We start from the raw sequence: 23,406 nt of genomic DNA on the forward strand, positions 1-23,406 counted from the left end.
TCTCAAGAGTCTCCTCCAGCACCATAATTCAAAAGCATCAATTCTTCGGCGATCAGCCTTCTTTATGGTCCAGCTCTCACTTCCATACATCACTACTGGGAAAACCATAGCTTTAACTATACGGACCTTTGTTGGTAAGGTGATGTCTCTGCTTTTTAAGATGCTGTCTAGGTTTGCCATCGCCTTTCTCCCAAGGAGCAAGCGTCTTTTAATTTCGTGACTGCTGTCACCATCTGCAGTGATCGTGGAGCCCAAGAAAGTAATATCTCTCACTGCCTCCATTTCTTCCCCTTCTATTTGCCAGGAGGTGATGGGACCAGTGGCCATGATCTTCGTGTTTTTGATGTTGAGCTTCAGACCATATTTTGCGCTCTTCTTTTTCACCCTCAATAAAAGGTTCTTTAATTCCTCCTCACTTTCTGCCATCAAGGTTGTGTCATCTGCATATCTGAGGTTGTTGATATTTCTTCCAGCAATCTTAATTCCGGCTTGGGATTCATCCAGTCCAGCCTTTCGCATGATGAATTCTGCATATAAGTTAAATAGCAGGATATAAGTACATTAAAACAGCAGGATATAAGTACATTAAAAGCAACAACGAAGTCTACATGGATTATTCAGATGTGAACATCTCACACCTGCATTGCACACATTCACAAATTGTGCCAGACCTACTGATGCTTTGTTTTGACCTCCCAAAGTCATGATGTCAGATTCAGCCTGAGCTGGATCTGCCTGTCATTCTCCTCTAATAAAGAGCATGCTCACAGCAGTGAGGGTCATGGGGCAGAGCCCCTAGGGTCCCAGGCCAGCTATTATTAGTGCCAGAAACAGCTGCTTTGGAATGGCTAGCTTTTAAAGCATGCCATACTGCTCAGCTATTTGTGATCCTTAGACAGGGGAGTAAGTAGCTGTGCTCTTTTCAGTTTATCACGGTTTAAAAATTACCGAGTTAGGGTAACCTGCCTTGAGTCATCAAGAAAGTACAGCCTTGCCCATCGGTGCCAACTTGGTTTTATTTTATTTTTAGGACGCATATTTGCTATTTGGATATGTTTTCTCAGGGCTGAATTAAGGTTATTCAGGCAAGCAATGTGAGCCAAGATGTGGGTGGGAAGTTGAAAAACTATGATTTCTGACATTGCTGCATGTAATACTTTACATTGTTGTAAGGGCTGAAAAGATACTGGTAAATGTCACATTAGAATAAGTATGCTGCTCAACATTGAAATAAACAGAGGCAAATTAGAGCAACTTCTATATGTTCCTTTATTTAAAAAAATGATTGAATAAAATTTAATACAGTCTCCGCAAAAAAACCAAGATTATGTAAAATGATGCGAAAAACTCAATGCTATGTGTCAGGGGCTCGGGAGCAGGAGCACAGGGGAGAGAGGAAATGGAGAGCGAAGGGGAAGAATCCGAGGGCAGCGTAGGGGAGTATGACAGTGACCCGAGAGATTCCATGAGCTTCTCCAGCGAATCAGAAGATTCCCAGAAGGGGGCGCCGATGGTCAGGGCAAGGGGGGTCCCAGGGGGGACGCACCAGAAACAAGGAGCCAGCGGGGAACCCCAAAGCAGCAGCGGGGGATCAGGACCAGTTTCCCCACCAGAGCGTAGTGGGGGGGAAGAGTCACATGTGTCAGGACCAGCGTCTCCTCCAGCGGGGAGAGAAGATGAGTCAGGGCTGACCACGCCTCCATCGGAGAGTGGGGGAAAGGAGGGGAGGTCAGTTGCAGCTAGCCTCCCCAAAGGGGGAAGCAGTGACAGCAGCAGTGAAACGGTCAGGAGGAAAGTTGCTGGCTGGGCGCGCACGCCAAGTTCAAATGTACAGGCGCGGGGGACAGCAGGAGACCCGGATTGGGAACCAGCTCCTAAAGCCCGCCGGAGGGAGGGGGAAGGCTCAGGGGATTCAGCGTCAGAAGAGTCTAGAAAGGGCGAGACCCCGACGGACAGGCGGAACCAGAGGCGGAAAGAACAGAGGAAGAGGTGGAGCAAGGCTAGAGTCTTAAACTGGTGTCTGGGGGGAGGAGATTCAGACGGAGCATCAGCGATCTAGAGTTTGAGACGTAGAGCTGCACGCTGCGGCTCTGGAAGTGAAACTGAACTTCAATACTTTTGTACTTAACAACGAAGCGGCGTTGGTCCTTTGTGAGCTGGGACCTCGGGCAGCTCTGACACTATGTTTATTATTTTTGTGTGTGCAGACTATTTGTTCCCGCTAATATGTTTCTATACTAACTGGACATCTTCTAGGCCTAATTGGGCACCCTCTAGGAAAAAAGACCACTAACAAATTTCAAAAATAATATAATACAGTGATACCTTGGGTTACATAAGCTTCAGGTTACAGACTTCGCTAACCCAGAAATAGTACCTTGGGTTAAGAACTTTGCTTCAGGATGAGAACAGAAATCGTGCTCCGGCGGCACAGCCGCCGGAGGCCCCATTAGCTAAAGTGGTGCTTCAGTTTAAGAACAGTTTCAGGTTAAGAACGGACCTCCGGAACGAATTAAGTACTTAACCCAAGGTACCACTGTATTTAAAGGTGTGCAAGAATAGGTCTGCATGATATTGAGATACTTCACCATTTCATAATTTCCTCTAACATAAAAAGCATCTAGACTTAGTGTTTACAGCGTTTAGAGAATTTTAAGATATTAATCAGTATGGAAATGTTTTAAAATAAATAAATCCTTAAAACAGACCCATTGAAATCAACTGAACTTATGTTACTCGCAACTAAGTGTGATTAAGTCTGGATCCAGCTTGTTATTAATATGTAAGTTGCAACTTCTTTTGCTTTTACAATAAGCCACATTTTAAGTTTTACAGAGACTTCTCTTTCTCCATCTTTCAGGTCCATTCCCACATCTGGCTGTTTGCCAGCTTCTTTTTGCTATTTGTAGTTTCCCATTCTGATCCAAATAATTATATATGTCTGAATAATCCTTTTGCTATTATAGGACAACTGCCAAATCATGCCATTTCTTCAGCGAAGCTAGCATTAAGGGTTTAATACGTTGCTTTTAATAGCATGTTTGCTCATCCTTGAATCTGAAAGCTTCAGCAAACAGCTAGATTGATCTTAAGCTTGATCGGCAATTCAGCTTGCTGAAGCTCTTATGCAGCCAGGAGCCACCTTTTACCAGAATTTTGGTACTTCATTCCAATGTGCCAAATAAACCATTTGTCCAAGATTAGATAAATGGTTTAATATATATTTGCTTCATACTAGGGTCAAAATGCAGTGCTAAAAATGGATGAAGTGGTAATAAGTTATATTTAAATTAGCACCAGTTCTCAGGAGGCTTTAAAATTATTATAATTTTGCCTCCTTGGTTTCCCCTTCTAAAGATGGTCCATTTTAGAAAAAGTTACCCATCAAATCCCTGGCCAGCTTCACATTGATTCGCTTTTACTGAGCTGTGTTTTCAAGCTATGCCCTCTGTTGTCCTAGATGGATGATATAACAGGGGGTTACCATATGAAGACTATGACAGGGAACAATATCATTACTAATCTTTCTTGGCCATATGAATCTTGGAGAAGTCTAGTTAGGAGGGTTGCTGATAATTTTGTATCAGATCCTTAGCCCTCCAACATCCCAATTTTGACAAAGAAAAATGCTATATTCCTAAATTTGGACTTCATGTACATTAGGTAAAGGTAAAGGGACCCTTGACCATTAGATCCAGTCATGGCCGACTCTGGGGTTGCGGTGCTCATCTCGCTTTATTGGCCGAGGGAGCCGGCGTACAGCTTCCGGGTCATGTGGCCAGCATGACTAAGCCACTTCTGGCAAACCAGAGCAGCGCACGGAAACTCCATTTACCTTCCCGCCGAAGCAGTTCCTATTTATCTACTTGCACTTTGACGTGCTTTCAAACTGCTAGGTTGGCAGGAGCAGGGACCGAGCAACGGGAGCTCACCCTATTGTGGGGATTTGAACAGCCGACCTTCTGATCGGCAAGTCCTAGGCTCTGTGGTTTAACCCACAGCGCCACCCGCGTCCCTAATTCATGTACATTACAGAACCAAAATTGGACAGAGTATGTTTCAGGTTGTATTTACTTGACAGCCAATGTGGTGTAGTGTTTAGAGTATTTTACTAGGCGCTGGGAGACATGAGTTTGAAGCCCCTCTTGGCCATGAAGCTCACTGATTGAATTAGGCCTAGTCACCGCCTCTCAGGTTAACCTACCTCACAGGATCATTCTGGGGATTAAATAAAAGAGGGGAAACCATGGACACGACCTTGATATCTTTGGAGAAAAGGTGGGATATGAACTGAACTGAACCTTGCCTTCTTCACCTCCCAGATTATTTCACAGATGCAAGGCACAGAACATCTCCAGCAGCTATATTATGTGTGACGACAAAGCATGGCATTTGCAGATGCTTCTTCATTAAGCCATTCAGAGTAATTTTCTAAGCCACTGACATAGAACAAGTTGCAGGGACTGTGATGAAGTCCTGGCTGAGTCGGCCTAAACAAAGACTGAACCAAAAGTAATTTTATTTACAAAGCGTGGGGTGGGGTAGCAAACAAGTGCAAACAGGTGAGCAATGAATGAAAACCAGGAGATACAAGTCTTTTTACATTTCTCTTGATGCATAGGGCTGCATGAGAAGCATGATTACCCACAGTTGAAAAAGCTGGACTGCTTTTGACATGGACCTTAAGGCAAAGAGGCTTCTGAGAAATGTCCAGTTGGTATCACTTCTTTTTCTTTTCAATGAAAAGGTCGTTGTAAACAAAATCTGCCCTTCTTCCCTTATGGGGTATCCAAGAGCCCGTATAGAGTCCTTAAGTGGGTTCCCTATCGGTAGGAGAAAATAACAGAGGCCAATCAGAGAATATTGAGAAGCAAAGCAGCTAGTAAGCTGGATCTTTATTAAAGCTGTTGCAACAGGGTGCTCCCCTCATACGCAGGAGGACGGAGGAGGACCCAGAACAAAGGTGTGCCTGCCCTTATATAGACATTTTAAATTCCCTGCCATGGAGCTCAAGACCACCCCTCCATACATCATACATACATCACAGAAGGGGTGTAACCCAAGACCACCCCCCACAAACATCATACCTACATCACAGAAAAGGTGGTCTACAACAGAAATTTGAATGTTGTTGTTTTTCCTGTCTGCCAGGTTATCTGATAATGCATTATCTGATTGCCTTTCCTGGTAGTCTGCCCATTCCTTGGAGATAGTGATTACCCAATTCCTGAGACAATGGGAAGGTTCCCTCACGTCCTCCCTCCTTGCAGAGAAAACATTTGGTCAGTTGGGGAGTCAAAATGGTTTCAGGATGGTCTTCCTGTGCTGCTCCAGACATGTGGTCCACATATCCATGTACGTGCTTGGTTGGTACATTTATGAACATATATAAGACCTTAATTTTTTTATTACAAGGTCCATCAGTACTGGGGTGTGTGTGGAAATCTGGAGTTCTTGTCACACTCTGGTCTATTCTCAGTTTCCCATCATTCAATCCCACACTACCCCTTTTATGAGATGGAAATGGGAATCTGTGGGCTATTTCAGTCTTGTGTGTCTATTTCTTGCTTGTCTCCACTGCTCGCTTTCTGCCACCTCTGTAGCCGCTGTTGCTCACGCAGTGACATTCATTTAAGCACTGTCAGGGATGGCCTCAACTAGAGCCAGGGCCTTCTCGGCTGCGGCTCCAATCTGGTGGAACGCTCTGTCACAAGAGACTAGGGCCCTGCGGGACCTGACATCTTTCCACAGGGCCTGCAAGACAGAGTTGTTCCACCAGGCCTTTGGTCAGGGCGCAGCCTGACTCCCTCCTCTGGCAACCTGCACAGAGTTTTGCTTAATGGTTGCCATCAACTTGATTTTAATTAATTTTTATAATGAAATATTTTTAGAATGTTGGTTTATTTGATTGTTTGATTATTTGATTGTTGTTAGCCGCCCTGAGCCCGGCTTCGGCTGGGGAGGGTGGGATATAAATAAAATTTATTATTATTATTATTATTATTATTATTATTATTATTATTATCAGAGGAAGTTGGACCTATGCCACATCAGATTATTTGTTTAGCCCTATACAGTCTACTCTGACTGGCAGCAGATGTCCAGGGTCGAAGTCACACCCACACCATACATGCAAAGCACTCTTGCACCGCTTGGATGCATAGCTGTCAACTTTTTCCTTTTTTTAAGGGACATTCCCTTATTCCGAATAGGATTCCTTTCAAGAAAAGGGAAAAGTTGACAGCTATGCTTGGACGGCCACAGAGAATCCTGGGAACCATAGTTTGTTAAAAGGGTGCTGAAAGTTGTTGAGAACCTAAGCACCCTTATCAAAGTACAGTTTCTAGGATGCTCTGGGGGAAGCCATGACGGTCAAAGTGGTTTGAACTTTATTACGGTCTCAGACCAGGATTTAAAAAAGCATATAGATAAAACAGCAGTTAGGATTTTTTTTAACCGATAATTGTTAGAGCAAATGAGGACAAGGAAACAGGCATAGGATAAAACATCTGGATAAAATACAAGATTAAACGCGGATAATGGATGGATAAAAAACTGATAATTAAAACAGCTAAGAACTAAAAACAAACAAGGACACACAGTTAAAACAACTGTAAGAGCAAAAGAACTAAAAGACGCGCAGTTAAAACAACTATAATAGGCTGCAGAGTAGAAGCCTCTTAAATAGAGGACACTCACAACATTAGAAACTGCTGTGCAGATATGGTTAAAACAGACAATTAAAACAATGTACAACACTAAATTTAGCAACAATGTACAACAATACAGTGGTGCCTCGCAAGACGAAATTAATTCGTTCTGCGAATTTTTTCGTCTAGCGAATTTTTCGTCTTGCGAAGCACGAAATCCCATAGGAATGCATTGAAAATCAATTAATGCGTTCCTATGGTCAAAAAAAGTCCAAACAAAGCCAAATTTGGTACAACAAGAGTTTATTAAGTGCTCTTTAAAGTCACACATACTGTAAAGAGCATTTCAAAATTCAAACCCAGAAATTTTTTTTAAAAACAGTAGAGTGGCCCAATGGTCACAGAAAATCATAAAAATGCAGAAAAAAAACACACAAGCTTCCAGATTCTTGCAAACCCCTCCCCAACTGTTCCCCCAGCCACCTAGCACACAGAAATTCAAATCCAGAAATTATTTTAAAAAACAGCAGAGTGGCCCAATGGTCACAGAAAATCATAAAAATGCAGAAAAAAACCACAAGCTTCCAGATTCTTGCAAACCCCTCCCCAACTGTTCCCCCACCCACCCAGCACACAGAAATTCAAATCCAGATTTTTTTAAAAAAAACAGCAGAGTGCCCCAATGGTCACAGAAAATCATAAAAATGCAGAAAAAAACACACAAGCTTCCAGATTCTTGCAAACCCCTCCCCAACACCAAGTCCTTGAATTCCAAACACCCCAACCCAAAATCCAACCCCCCCAAAAAAAGTTTTAAAAGCTGAACTTACCAAATGGCTGCAAAAGAAGTTTTGGAAAAGCTTCAAAAATCACCAAAGTCTTTAAAAACCTCAAAAAAGGCTACTATGTACACTGCGTTCTATGAGTTGCTCCTCGAAGTCAAGTCGCAACTGTATTAACGGTGTTAAGAAAAAGGAAACAAACTTGCAAGACGTTTTCGTCTTGCGAAGCAAGCCCATAGGGAAATTCGTCTTGCGAAGCAGCTCAAAAAACGGAAAACCCTTTCGTCTAGCGAGTTTTCCGTCTTGCGAGGCATTCGTCTTGCGGGGCACCACTGTAAACTGTCCCAGGGAGTTGACTCAGAATCACCCATGGAGCCGTGTTTGGGGCTTTTCATGCCGGACTATTTTGAGTTGGGCGACGGTCAAAGTGGTTTAAGAGTGCTTTAAATGTATGGGACCTCAGCATGAGACCTCAGCCAAAGGTCTTTCACAACACCCGCTGGAGGTGAAGCTGGGAACGTCTGAATGCAAAACATGGGCCATGTTTATAACACATGGCAATACGATGACTCAACATGCATTTCTGAATGCTAACGAAACCTGAAAAACCTGCCCAAAGTTCCTTAACCCAGTTTTACAATCTGTTGCAGCTTTTTTCTTAATGTCTCAGCCAGCAGGGTGTGCTAGAACTTAGGCAGCTGCTAGTTCTTTATTGATCAGGCATTTTGACTTGCACCTATGGAGTCTGTTTTCAGGGCCAACTACTGTACAGAAAACATAAATAATATTGTACAGCCCATCTTTCCTACCCGAGTTATTTATTGCTGAAATCAGGCTGATGCCCCCAGGAAGGGCATTCTAAAGAGAAGATCTTTAGTGGTCTAGATGGTTTGTTTTAATTCTTCAAGAACATCAACTGCATTCCATATTCCTACGGCTGAAATCCCTAAATGAAAGGTTAGAAAGTAACATTATTCTTGAACCAAGCTGAAGACAAATAATTGGGTTAGACAGTTTAGTATGAATGATGACTTGAACAGCGCTAACTCAGTGCACTTGACCTCCTTCAATGGATTTTGTAGTGGCTGTTATCAAGTTCGTTAACCATGTTTTTGTAACTCTCCAAATATATATATATATTTGAGCAGTGGTGCTCTAGTATAATTCCCCAGGGTTCTTGAAGAAAGGAAGTGGAGAATGTTCTTTTCAAAAGCATGAAGTGGGAAAATGTTAAGAACTATTTATAGCACTTAGGCTGTGGAGATCCCAGACATTATCTGCCTATTTATAGCGGTTATTTTGGTTAAAAAGATGTAGCCAAAATCATTTATGTACTTTTATCAGTCACTTACAAGTGATAACCTTCCAGAAGATATTAAGATAGCCATGTGGAAATTACAAGAACAAAAAAGCCCTTATAAAATACTCACTTAGCTTGACTAAAAGCTGCAATACAGCACACACAAAGAACCAGCTCCAAGATTCTGGAGTCTGTGTACGGTATAAGATCCAACTTGAGATACAGCTGATTCCTCGGATTCCAGCACCTTGAAAAAGGGATGGCAGGATAACGGGGAACGGATGCGCTCCTATCAGTTCAATATGTTAAAGGAGGAGTGTAGAAGTTGCTTTTCTGTGGACTTCACCCACAGCGCCTATTAAATGAAGCCTTCTTGTGCATGGAACCATCTTTTTAGGACCTTGGTCAATGACCAGGTTGGAAAGATCTGCATGATTGGACCTACCCATGTGAGGCCAGATATAGTGTACAGTGGTACCTCAGGTTACAGACGCTTCAGGTTACAGACTCTGCTAACCCAGAAGTAGTACCTCAGGTTAAGAACTTTACCTCAGGATGAGTACAGAAATTGCATGGTAGTGGCGCGGCGGCAGCGGGAGGCCCCATTAGCTAAAGTGGTACCTCAGGTTAAGAACAGTTTCAGGTTAAGAACGGACCTCCAGAACGAATTAAGTTCTTAACCAGAGGTACCATTGTATCTCAATACCACATAAAAGGAGATTCCACTGCTGTTGTAACGTCTGAAGGGCTTGGAGTCCCAGACTAGGACTCAGGGGAACCAGGATCAAATTCCTATTCATTCTTGAAGTTTGCACCCAAGGTCGTTCTTGGGTTGGGTCCTTTCTCTCAATCTGACCTATGTGACCAGGTTGCCATGAGGGTACAACGGCAGTAAGAGAATACTGCTTTGAGCTCCTTAGAGGAAAGGCAGGGTGTAAAATACAATTAATCAGGACACTTCATCAACATGGTGTAGCCACCATTCATAGATGACTGGCAGATTTCCAGCACCATCGTTTTCCCATTTCTCTCATTTGTAATTCTATAGAGGAGTGCAGCATTTGCACATTTGCACTACTTCTAACACACAGTATATGGAAAGTACTTTTTGTATTTACGCAAAGCGCATGGAAATAGCACGGTCTACACATTCAGCCTCCAATGGGCTTTTACCTCTGTTGTCATTAATTTTCTGTAAGGGACCATAAACACAGCTAATGCCTCTTGCATTTTTTGGCGAAGTACCACTGGTAGTGCAAAACTGAGGCATGTTTACAAATTTCAGCACCAGGTGGGGGCTTTCATATCACCCAAAGTGTTTTCAGGACTCAGTTTACACACTCAGTTACTGTTCATTGAGTGACGCACCCACATCAGTGTTCAAAACTCCCATTGTTCTGAGCACATTTTGCGACAGGACATTTCATTAGCGCATGCAGTTTCTGAGCTATGGGCGCAGTACCGCGCCTAAGATTTGATTAAAATGGCAGAGTGGAAGGAAAGGAGGCCCTTTTCTGCCTCCTCACTTGCAGCTACTTTCTGAAGACTGGAGAAGAGACCGTCTTAAGAATATTAAGGGGGTGAGCAGGGGAAGGACTAGATCATGTGAAAAATGAATATTTTAGCTGCAGTTCATTGTTATAAAAAAAGTACACCTAGACATCCCATTGTTGCACCCATAACCTAGGTTGAAGGTGCCATTTAACTCCTAGTTTTCATATCTCAGTGAATGGGGGAGTGCCTTTGGCTTACTTTTCTGGACTATGTATGACCAACGTAGAAAAATATCACGTGTGCTATTTCCCTGAGTATGGGTGGCATTTATTTCTGTGGAAGGGACCTGTGTAAACGAACGTTATATCAGGGGGAACTCTAAAGAGCTTTTTTCCTTCGGAAAGTCCAATTGTCTTGCTTTCTGTCATCAAGCATTGTGATACTTTTTACACTGGATATCAAAATATCTGAAACATCATTAAAAAAAAAAGACTGTAAATAAGATATGGAATTTACTGGGAACAAAACAACATCGTTGCTTCCCAGACTCTGATTTTTCTTGTAATTGGGTGTGTGTTGCCTGGGCAATGTCAGAGAAAATATAAATCCTCTGCCATAAAAACAGCAGCATTTTGCCCTCCAGCTCCGCAACTAACAATCTTTGTGTACAATTAAAACGAGCTGTTGTAAGACAAGGAGGGGGAAGCCTGTCTATAAGGGTGGACTTGCACAGCCAGTGTGGAAGTATCTCACCAAAGTACTTCTTTCTGTTCCTGTGCATAAGCTCTGTGCAGTGATGAGTGAGTTTATTCCAAGACCTGCTAGTTGCTGGTCTGACACACCTTCTTCTGTTCTCTGTGCTCTAGAGACACACTAGGCTCTAAACTAGTGATCCTCAGTAGGACACGTTTTGAATGGGTATGACTGCATGTTCAGGTTCTACATCAGGAGCTGGCATCATTGGCATAGCTGTCAACTTACAGATTTGAAAATAAGGGACCAGCAGCCAAAATAAGGGACCTGCAGCCTCACCTGTTCCAGGTGTTCCAGTCTTCCTGTCCTCCTGCAGTCTGGTCAAACTCATGCTGGTAGCTTCGAGAACACTGTCCAACCAACTTTGTAACCAGAGGTTCAACTGAATAGAATCTGAATCACATGCACCACAAGGCCTATGCAGCCTCAACTTAAGATGCCTCCCCGGCCTGGCTTTGCACTGCAAAGTTTGCAGCAGCACATGCAACAAAATGGCGCCCAGCATTCAAAACCCCCCTCAGCTTGCATTAACTAGCCACACAAAAGGCTTGCAAGCTCCACCCCCCAGTCTTTCTTAGACTTCTTATTGGGTGAGCAACACAGCCAAGCAACACAGTTGGAGCCTCCCTCCTCCCTGGCTGGCAGGGAGGAAGGGAGAGGAGCTGCTTCCTTTGAAATTTAAGGGACATCATTTAAGGGACATTTAAGGGATATCCATCAATAAGGGACAGCAGCGGGACATGGCGCTGGAATAAGGGACTGTCCCTTCAAATAAGGGACACTTGACAGCTATGATCATTGGACACCTGACAAGGTTTCCCCCTTTAAACAAGTAAAAGCTTTGCAACTAAGAATGTGAACAAGGAAACTCATGGTTTGATTCCTATTTGTCATAAGTCTACTGTGGGTTTTTTTTGAAAGTCCAAATTTCCTCACATTTAGCCCTCCCTCTGTAATGTGCAGGATACCGAAATCATTTACAAGGCTGCTGTAAGGATTCCTGAGATAGTATCTGCTCTTTTAAATGCTTGAAATGTGCTGGATAAGCACATTATAAACTGCAATGATTGGGCATTTTAAATAGCTATGCAATAAGGGAATTCTTAATTATTTCATTATATTGAATGGGCCTTTCACTTTTAAACATTGTTATGTGGAAACTGATTTAGGTTCATACCGCTATAGATGTCTCAGAGTTAGCCAGGAAAATCTGAGCAACATTCTAATGTAAATGGCTTATCCCAGCAAGGATCATTCACAGCAACAAAATTATGCAGAAAACAGAAAGTAATGAGCTCATTTTGTAATGAGTCAATTGAGGAATTTTTGATGTTTACATACTTTCAAAATATGATATCATTCATGCCACTGCGTGATACAGGACACAGGATATTTACATCTAAATATCAAACGCACCCCAGCTGAAATGGATTACAAACAGGGAGGAAATGGCCTGGACAAAGGTGGGAGAACTTCCTTGATATGAATATCAAGTTTAAGCTCCTACTGACACAGGACTGCCTGGTCACAGGATGGAAAGTGATGCACGTGTACACGCAATGTGTTTTCTTTAATGAATGAAGGCTATAAAACTCATATCCTGGACCACTGTTTTCCCCATATTGCCTGAAAGCTTTCATGCTATTTTCTAATCTGGAGCTGGGGAGTTTTTTTTTGGTTTTTTTTAAAGTTCCCCCTGTCATAATGATTTCAGCAACTACTTATACAGCTCAGATACTGCTCTGCCCCTCTTGATTTGCCTAGGGTGCCACATTAACTGTTCCAGCGCATTGCAGAGGCTTGCAGCACGGTGGCTAAAGCAGAGAGCGATCAGGCAGCACATCTGTTTATGCTTTCCAGACTTTATCTTCATAAGCATTTCCGGATTCATTTTAAATTTAAGCTACATGGGCATAGGAAATCACTATAAAGACAAATCAATTCCATAAGGAGCTGTCCCTGTATACATACATGTGAGTGTGGATGGAAGACTTCTCATTCCAATAATTTATCCCAAGGCATCTGCAGACAGGTATATAGGAGAATACTGTTCCCTACGGAACAAGGTGGGACCATGCCGGAATCGTTGCAGAATGCACCTGGAAACTCACCTCCAGTTCAGATGTTTTGCTTGTAAAAATGCTTAGCCATACACTGGGTGCCGGTATTATTCCTGACCCCAAATATAATAGTAATATTATTTTGGAATCCCCAAATAACACAGCAAAAGGCCAATAGCAGCAGTTTCAAGCAATCTTTTTACTGTAGAAACCGTCGCTTCAAAGGTTTGGCCAGAACGCGACAAGAAAAAGGGAGCATACATACCTAAACAAATCTGTGCCCCAGGGAAGAGGCTGTAGATTCCTCCTACTTTAGTAAAAGAGTCATTTACTAGCTTGTTATCCATGATATGTGCTGCCTGGGGGCCTCTATAACGGAAAAACCCTGCGCCACAAATGAGATGACAGCTCCACCCACTTATTAGTTTCAGCCTTGCCATCTAACATCCCCAGGCAAGCTCATTATCATTATTACTGGCTGCTGTGGATGGAAGGAAGTTATTCTTTATGATGAAAAGGACCTCAGTACAATGTATGGATTGAGGCATTCAGAACACTGTCTTCCCAGAACAGTTGTTTCAGTTCAGGAAGCCCGATTAGGTGGAAGGTTAAGTATTAATACCTTCTGCTTCTTGTGATATTTTATGGAAAACAGTTATGGGGAATTAAAAGGTCAGGAAACAGTGCCATTTATTTAAGAAACAATAAAATAATCCCTTCTGCAGAGAAGTAGCATTTCCTCTTATGTCTGACATCCTACATATGCTTGTTAGGAGATACCTATATAGAAGTTTATTTCAGGAGAGTCCCAATTTATACTTTATATTTGACTTTCTTCTGTACTGTTTTATTCTGGATGGCTTTATTTGATATTTTAATGTAGCTTTCTTTGAGCTTTGTTTCCTTAAAATATAAAGCATTATAGAAATAAGATATAATGAAGTATAATCAGCTGTACCAACAGGCTAAAAAATAGCTTCTATCTGCGGGCTGTTAGGCTGTTGAACGAAAAATAACATAGTGAAATTGACTTGTGAGGTGGTGTGTTATTTGATAAGAGATTGAGTGTTGGGGGGGGAGGCTTGTTTAATTTCATTGCACACAGGTTGTACGATGACAATAAAGGTATTATTATTATTATTATTATTATTATTATTATTATTATTATTATAATATAAATAATAACTGCTTTGAACAGAAAAAAATGAGTGTTTTATTTTTGGTTTCAAGATTGTGTTGCAAAGCCATATTTTAGTGCACTTCTTATATATCCTATTGAACTTCATGAACCCAAATAGTAGTTTAATGGTGAGAAAATGGAAATAGGTACTTGGAAATAATGGTCTTCTTAAGGCAAGGTGAGTGATGGAAGTTTCCTTCTCCTGGCCATGTAGGCAGACTCCAAATGTGAACGGTAAAAAGAGAAGCTTTCCCTTCCCCAGAAACTGAAAGCTGTAAATGCTATCATGCTATTGGGACCCGCAAAACCTTGACTCCAAACCAGCTACATGCCATCCACATGCTAATATATATTGAAATTATTTGAATTTCTGCAAACATTGACCTGTGTTTGAATGATGTTCATCCAGGGAATGATATTTAAGTGCGGGGTTGTAATAACCTTAATGTCTCTTGATGATAGCACTGAAATCCTACTGCCATGGCAAGAATATATATGTGACATGTAAAGCAAACCCAATGCATTTTTTCTAAAAAAAATGTTTAGGGACACTCTCATTTTCCTACTCATTGAAATACTGCTCCTCAATGAGGCCAAACTTAGATTCACAAAATGTTTAGGGGTATGCGTACCCCCGTGTAACACCCCCCCCAGAAAAAAGCACTGAGCAAACCTATTTGGAAAACATTCAGAAAGGTATCTATAACCTGGTAGAACTTACCACTGGATTCCGATATCCCACTTTTGTCGTTCAAGCAAGCAGCAGTGATACAAACATAATCTAATGCAACATCCTACAAAAAGGCAGCCTAGGCACAGGTAGACAGCTCTGCTCTACTGAAATCCCTTGCCGTACATCTTGATGAAGTGTTCTATTGATGTCAGCTTTTGGGAAATGGGGATGCTCTGACAGCTTTGGGGAATTGGCTCAGAGTGCTGGCCAATAGCTATGCTTCTCTCACTCCACAGACCCCAGTACTGATGCAGGATTCCTCTAATAATAATAAATTTTATTTATACCCCGCCCTCCCCAGCCAAGACCGGTCTCAGGGCGGCTAACACCAGATATAAAACAATTGACTGAAATACAACTTAAAAACAAGATTAAAATACAACTTTAAAATGCAGCCTCATTTCAGTAGAAACTCAAATCAAAATTTTTTTTGGGATGAAAACGTTAAATCTTCACCAAGGCCAACTATCCAGACTGGTCCTACATGGGCCAGAAAAAAAGCCAAGGAAGTCCCCAAATAGGAGTTCCATCACAGAAGGAGAGAGGAAAAAAGATAGAGGGGAAGGGGATCAAGCTGATTCCAAGCCAAAGGCCAGGTGGAACAACTCTGTCTTACAGGCCCTGCGGAAAGAAATCAGATCCTGCAGGGCCCTGGTCTCATGAGACAGAGCGTTCCACCAGGCCGGAGCCAGAGTTGAAAAGGCCCTGGCTCTGGTTGAGGCTAATCTGACTTCCTTAGGGCCCGGGACCTCTAGGTTATTGCTATTTATGGACCTTAAGGTCCTCCGTGGGGCATACCGGTCCCGTAGGTACAAGGGTCCTAGGCTGTAAAGGGCTTTAAAGGTCAAAACCAGCACCTTAAATCTGACCCTGTACTCTAACAGGAGCCAGTGCAGCTGGAAAAGCACTGGGTGAATATGCTCCCATGGCAGAGACCCCTGTGAGGAGCCTCGCTGCAGCATTCTGTACCCGCTGGAGTTTCTGGGACAGCTTCAAAGGCAGCCCCGCGTAGAGCGAATTACAGTAGTCAAGCCTGGAGGTGATCGTCGCATGGATTACTGTGGCCAGGTCGGGGCGGGAAAGGTAAGGGACCAACTGCTTGATCCTACGCTAGGTCCTACGCTGTACTGCAGGGATGGGAAACCTGTGGTTCTTGAGAGGTTATTCGACGCCAACTCCCACCGTCCCAGCAAGCATTAAACTGATAAGAACAGATACTACACTTAGCCAAAACACCCATCCCAGCCAGCGTGGCCCATAATGATGGATGAGAGTTGTAGCCAAAGAACATTCCTTAATGTTGCTTTCCACTGTAGTGCCTCTCTCCCAGTGAAGCGCAGAAGAGGGTGACAAGATTATGCATTCCGGATTAATGTTTCCACAAATTTCTCCATCTACAGGAGAGAACCAAGAACCTTTTCATATACTGCATTTTTAAGGACGCGAAAGTGTGAATGCAACAAACCAGTATTTTTAAAAACGCACGAGTTACACAGATGCAGTCAATACGGAGTTAAGATTGGCTAAAGAGCCTCGTATGCTTGGCAGCAAACCTGGTTTCTTGCTGTGCGATGTGTGAAATGTGTGAAATGCAAGTATTCCCTGCAGGAGGAGATTTTTAATTGTAAGGATCTCTGAGTATCTTTGCAAATATATACAGTGGTACCTTGGGTTACAGATGTTTCAGGTTGCAGACGCTTCAGGTTAGACTCCGCTAACCCAGAAACAGTACCTCAGGTTAAGAACTTTGCTTTAGGATGAGAACAGAAATCACACGGCGGCTGCACAGCAGGCCCCATTAGCTAAAGTGGTACCTCGGGTTAAGAACAGTTTCAGGTTAAGAACGGACCTCCAGAACAAATTAAGTTCTTAACCCGAGGTACCACTGCATATATATTAGAAAAGCTCTTCACTCATGTGCCAACAGTGTAAACTCTGGTGACTCCCAATTTGTCAAATGTTCCTGCATTTGGCTAAAATCAGAGCTGTTTAACAAAGAAGCTGCATGCATAAAACCTGACAGAGCTATTGAGCGAGTAGAAAATGTCTTTTTAAAGCAAAGACGACCAGTCTCCGTCATTTAAATACGTTTGTTGTAAATATCTTTATTATTCTCCCACTGTAAAGTCTGTTACATATGCACCTAATAAAAATGAACATTTGTCCCAGGAGGTTGCACTGTACATGACTTGAAATTTCATTTCAAGACAACTTATGAGAAAATCAATTTGGTATGTTGGGTTACATAAATTAGTGATGACAGGTTTTTGTGCATAAAACATTTATGAGAGGGCTAGGAGATCATGATACACAAACTTTTAAGAATAATTTTTGATATCATATTCTGCTCTTTACTGGGAACCATGTGTTCACATGCCACTTTTTATTTATTTCTATTTCAGTCCATGATATATTGCTGTCTTGGCAGCAAGTTTCCTAATAAAGGGGTTCATATGCTTGTCTGTAAAAGGTGGTTCCTCGTTTGCAAAGAGTCTTCTATTGCCATTTGTATGAAAGGAGCAAATAAAATTTTATATGCATAAAGAGCAAAAATATTGGCAAAGTTAGAAATTCATCTACCCCGTCTTCATGTTTTATAGGCTTTGATTTCATAAACAAAAGTATCTATTTGCAGCCCACTGTAGCGTTTGTGACGCTAACATGGTTGTGAAACCACATTGCTGTTTGGCTTTACATCTGTGTGATGCTCATTCACATATCTTTGGACAGACTAAGTGTAGGGCTTAGATGTCCTTTGTCACTTCGACGTTGAAGGTTCTTGCATTTTTTTAAAAAAAGTAAGCATGTTTCATTACATTTATGAAGTGGGAAGTATTTATTGCTCGGTTTGCTAGATGAAGTCCAAAGATTCTGGTGTTGTTTACTTACTCTGAAATTTGTAGTTTTCAGGCGGACAGATCTTGTTCTGTGTGACTGAATCTGTGGGGATGGGAAATGAAGGATATTATTTAGAGCAGACCAACAGATTTGCATAGAAGCAGACACTAAACTGGGAGATCTGTTTGCACACCGAATGGGAGAATCACCTTTCAGCCTGGATGTTGAACCCACCTGGCCTAGTAGGTTCAAGACTGAGCTAAAAGGAGATCCTGCATTCAGATAACTGTAGGATTCCTCAGTCTGAATATTCTTTTATACACACTGAGAAGAAAGTGGAACAGTGTAAGGCCCACTCATAATTTCCATGCACATAAATGCATAGGGATAGGCAGGCTCAGTAATGCAGCTAGACTGGTAAGTTAAAGGTAAAGGTACCCCTGACCATTAGGTACAGTCGCAGACGACTCTGGGGTTGCGCGCTCATCTCACTCTATAGGCCAAGGGAGCTGGCGTTTGTCTGAAGACAGCTTCCGGGTCATGTGGCCAGCATGACTAAGCCGCTTCTGGCGAACCGGAGCAGCACATGGAAACGGCGTTTACCTTCCCGCCAGAGTAGTACCTATTTATCACTTGCACTTTGACGTGCTTTCGAACTGCTAGGTGGGCAGGAGCTGGGACCAAACAACGGGAGTTCAACCCATCGCGGGGATTCGAACCACCAACCTTCTGATCGGCAAGCCCTAGGCTCTGTGGTTTAGACCACAGCACCACCCGCGTCCCAACTAGACTGGTAGGCAGTTCAAATAGCAGCAGTTGGGTCACACAGTCAGTTTCTCCTAAGCGCCAGCAGGAATGGCTTCTTCTTTGCCACACACACATGTGTGATCAGATGGGGAAATGTCGTTGTGGGCTGAAGTGTTATGTGGAATTTTTATGCACAAAGAAAATGGAAGGTGTTTGACTATGGATATTGAAATAAGAAAAGCAATATCTATGCACTATGCACACATTCACATTTCCCTTAAATTATGGAGGACTTGTGTGCGATTGATGAGCAGGGATCATCATTTCTTGTGCATAGGAAGAACTAGTTTTGTGAGACAGCTCTATGTGTGTATTGTATACTGGCATGTTAACATGGGAGTGGATGATGTGCTTACGTTTAAGTGCACGCACAGCTATGGTTTTATGTTAAAAAGTAATAATCAGATCACTTACCTAGAATCCATTTTTCGGATAAACACTGTAGGTCCATATTATTTCTAACCCTGTATTCTCCAATGCAGATTTTAGCCTGACGGGGAGTTTTGCACACTTTCCCCCCACAAAGCTGTACCAGCTCACATAGTTTCTTATAGGGTGGTTGACTAGCAGGAGATATGAACATTGCAGGATGATTTGAAAAGAGTTTCTGGTGAACTTCTCTATTTGGAAGGTAGCGCTGAAATCTGCAGATCTGTTTGAAGAGAAAAAAGGAACTATTCTGATGCACTCTTTAGAAATTGAATTTTGCGCATAACAGCTCACGTGCACATGAAGTCTACCAATGCAGAGTCTTAGAGTTAAAGCTAACCGAGATATAAGTGTGATAGTTATATACCAAAGTCTCATACCTAAGACTAGAAGAGATCCATAGGACATTGATAGAGGGCTCTATAATTTTCAGAAAACAAAGTCAGGACAACATTGATATTAATCAACCCATTTTTTAAAAAAAATATTTTACACACAGCGATATTTATTTAAATGAACCAAAATGCCCTCTTTTTAAAATAAATAAATAAACAAGTAAGTACAATATGTGTTTGCTCAGGAGTATATTCCTCTGCACTTGATGAATTTTACCCCCGGTTAGATAGGATTGTGGCCGTACAGAACATTCCTAAGTGAAGCGGAGGCTGGAGATTTAAGCAGTGAATGATCTACCACTTTCCCAAAAACCTGCTTTAGGCTGGTTAGTTAAGGGATCCAGTCTAGGAAAGTGCTGGGGGAGGAGGGTGGGCTTTGGATAAACTGAATCCCAGGCCAACAGATTTAGTGTGGCATGAAAGGTGAATTCTGTTAGCTATTTGTGATAAAATAGATACCTTACACAAGACTTGAAGATAAATCTTTACTTGTCAGGTTGGCAACAGTTGAGCAACAAGTATTCTTCATTCATATATATATATATATATATATATATATATATATATATATATATTAATTATATATATATGAATGAATACAATGTGTTTCTCTCCCTTGAACCCAAGAGAGGGTTTAGTCCTTTTTGTTTTCAAAACTCCATCACAACTGTGCACAAGTTATTAATCCACAGCTCGCCTCTCCTCACAAACCTCCAGGCAGCGTCGAAGTCGCCACACTCCCAGGTTCTGAGTCAAAGAATCAACCAAGAGAATAACCAACTGCCAACTTCTTCCCCAATACCATTTATTCTTTGTGAAATACATTTGCAATGCAAATACAACACAAATGCTAACAAATTCCTTAGGTGGATGGAGCTAATGTGTTAGTCAGGGGTCAGCAAACTTTTTCAGCAGGGGGCCGGTCCACTGTCCCTCAGACCTTGTGGGGGGCCGGACTATATTTTGAAAAAGAGGCAGAGAACCATGCATAGTGCCCTGAGATACTATACTGGCAATACTCGTTAGTATATAAACCATGGTTACTACCAGTGCACGTATTATAGTGAGCTATAGGCTGGGAAGGGAGTTGGAATTCATACCAGAGAGAGGATACAGAGAAGGAACATGAGTCTGATCTTGAAGCTGTGGTTAAGATATTGATAGAGTGATGTATGCACTAAATCTATTCCACCCTTTCAGGCATCAGCCATGCTGGCATGGCCTAATGAGAGTTATGGCCTAATGAGCAGCCCAAAACTTCTGGAGGGCACCAAGTTGCCAAAGGGAGGTCTCTACAACGACTTTAACAAAAGTGAAAAATGTTTATTCGTGAAAATACAAAGTGACTTGGTTAAACGGTTAACGGGGTAGCCCTCCAGATGTTGTGATGGTTGGTGGCTGCCGGTGGTGTTGGGAGCTGAAGTTCAAAAACAACTGGAGAGTCATAGGTTTTCCAACCCTGGGTTAAACATTTACGTTAACATGGATAACGTACACACTCTTTTAAATGTTAGAACCTCCTCAGGATAAATGCAATTTATACACTTTTCAATTATTCGAAATAGCGTTTCTCTGCCTTTAGAGACATTTAGGCTAATCAGCAAAATCCAAGAGAAATAAAACGATCTGCAAGAGACATTAATCTAGCTTTGCTTTATCTAAAATTAATAATCAAACCAGATTGTGCTAAAATTGTCCCATCGCTTTTGTGGCGCTAAAGCTTCTAACCTGACGCTGATTAGAAGTGACAAGCTCTGTTTATGTTAAAAGCCAGCAAGAGCCAGAGTTTGTTAGAAAGAACATACACACAATGTAACTTGCTTTGTAATCCTGCTGTTTTACACATTTTGGAGGACATGATTTAAAGGGCCTGCTGTATTCCGGCTTGTTCAACATTGTTCCTGAAAGCTTTTATTTGTTGTGGTCGTAACAAAAAGTCATTTTGTTTTCACAGTGGTTCCAGTGGTACTGGCAATGTACTTGAGTAGACAAGGAAATTGAACAAGGAAAAAGAAATGGCTTCTATTTTATGTTTCACAATAAAGATGTAAAATCAGGAAATGCCAGAGAGGAAAAGTTCTAAACCATGATGTCAAGGGCTGTTGTGCATTTAAATACTTACATACTGCACAGCTGGAATGGCTAGTGCTGAGATTATGAACAGAGCCTATGGAGCGAGTTGTCCATTTGAAACTGGAATTGGCAATCAGATTCTTTGAAAGAGACACGGCACTTCAGTTTCCACAGAAATTGTTCACATTCAAAAGCAATCAAAATGTATGCTTCCTTGCTCCATTAAATCAATGGAGCAGCAATCAAGTACCGTATTTTTCGCTCTGTAAGACACACTTTCCCCCTCCTAAAAAGTAAGGGGAAATGTGTGTGCGTCTTATGGAGCGAATGCAGGCTGCGCAGCTATCCCTGAAGCCAGAAGAGCAAGAGGGATCGGTGTGCACAGATAGCCACGCAAAGCCTCTTGAGCGAAGAGGGAGCAGTCCTCCCTCTTTGCTCAGGAGGCTTTGCGTTGCTTTCTTGTTTCTTGTTCCCCTCCTCTAAAAACTAGGTGCGTCTTATGGTCGGGTGCGTCTTATAGAGCGAAAAATACGGTAATATATATATATATATATATATATATATATATATATGAGTTTAGGTTAGTGTTTTAAACTGCTTCCATTCTTCTAGCTGTGAGAACTCTCACCCACATGTTAATGAATACCTGTAGGTCAGGGCATGAGGCTCCCTTTCCCATATTGCACCTACTATGAACACCTGAAAAGGTGACATCAACAAGAGTAGGTTTGCTAGGGTTGCCATATTTAAAAAATTGAAAATCCAGAAAATAAAAGTTTCCTGTGTAGTGCCCTCCACCCACGTTCAAAAAAGCACATGCAAAATTAAATGCCCATGGAAGTTACTAGTCCAGTTGCCCATACATACCTAAGTTTATAATTTTGAAAACAATCACCACCACCACCAACCCTCTTTCAACTTGTAGCATCCCTGTCTGGTGGTCATTCCAATGTGACCAGGAAAGTGACTTGTGAAATAGCATCATTTTCAGTAGCATACCCACGGACTGAAAATCAGGCCAACTTTTTGTTTGTATGATATTCTATGTATGATACCCAAAATTATTATTGTGCATGTTTTACATGCATGATGAAGGCCATCACAAATTACAAGAAAGACAGAAAGAAAGATGGGACACTTCAGAGACCTTCTCTGTGAGTTGCTTGCTGGACACTTTGACATTTCCAATGCCTCATCAAGCCATGTGATTTTTGCCAGTCTACCCTCCTCCTGCAACACTAACTCCAGAGTAGCGTTTTAGCCAGAACTCGCTGGGGTAGATGAAGGCAAAAATACTGAATCCTGGCAAAATGGAGGCTCAGGGGTGAGTGGTTCCCAGTTCCCTGGATAGAGTTGGGCTCTCCCTGAAGAAGCAAATGAGTAATGTGAGGGTGCATCTGGATTTAGCTCGGTCACTGAAACCACAGGTATCCTTGGTGAGTAGGAGTGTCTTTTACCAACTTGGGTTGGTAAGGTGTTCCCAAATGAGTCCAGTGCAAAAAGGCCCACCACTCTCTTTTTTAGATATAATTTTCATTAAATTTTTTGTTTTACAATTTAGAGTATTTAAAAAACCTTAAAATATTGCTGACTTCCCTTCTTCTCTTTCCATGGTTCATTTTGCATAGCATAAATCCCTGCATATTTTATATAAACTAAACCATTCAGTATTCCATTATGTTGTTGTTGTTTAGTCGTGTCCGACTCTTTGTGACCCCATGGACCAGAGCGTGCCAGGCACTCCCGTCTTCCACTGCCTCCCGCAGCTTGGTCAAACTCATGTTCGTAGCTTTGAGAACACTGTCCAACCATCTCGAGCTCTGTCGTCCCCTTCTCCTTGTGCCCTCCATCTTTCCCAACATCAGGGTCTTTTCCAGGGAGTCTCCTCTTCTCATGTGGTGGCCAAAGTCTT

At 42.1% G+C, this 23,406-nt stretch overlaps 1 protein-coding gene and 1 long non-coding RNA gene across 2 annotated transcripts in view; one reads left to right on the top strand and one right to left on the bottom strand.

Annotated features, from left to right (window-relative positions):
• Positions 1-23,406, top strand: part of LOC310759895 — a 123,824-nt gene that overhangs the window by 25,258 nt on the left and 75,160 nt on the right. The window lies entirely within an intron of this gene.
• Positions 17,038-23,406, bottom strand: part of MCPH1 (microcephalin 1) — a 107,140-nt gene continuing 100,771 nt past the window's right edge. The window contains 2 exon segments of the mRNA XM_083607248.1: positions 17,038-17,892; positions 19,012-19,249. Coding sequence (XP_083463374.1) covers positions 17,834-17,892; positions 19,012-19,249 — 297 coding nt within the window. The 3' untranslated portion in view covers positions 17,038-17,833.

Source organism: Podarcis filfolensis, assembly GCF_964270895.1.
Source record: "Podarcis filfolensis genome assembly, chromosome: 3".
NCBI lineage: Eukaryota > Metazoa > Chordata > Lepidosauria > Squamata > Lacertidae > Podarcis > Podarcis filfolensis.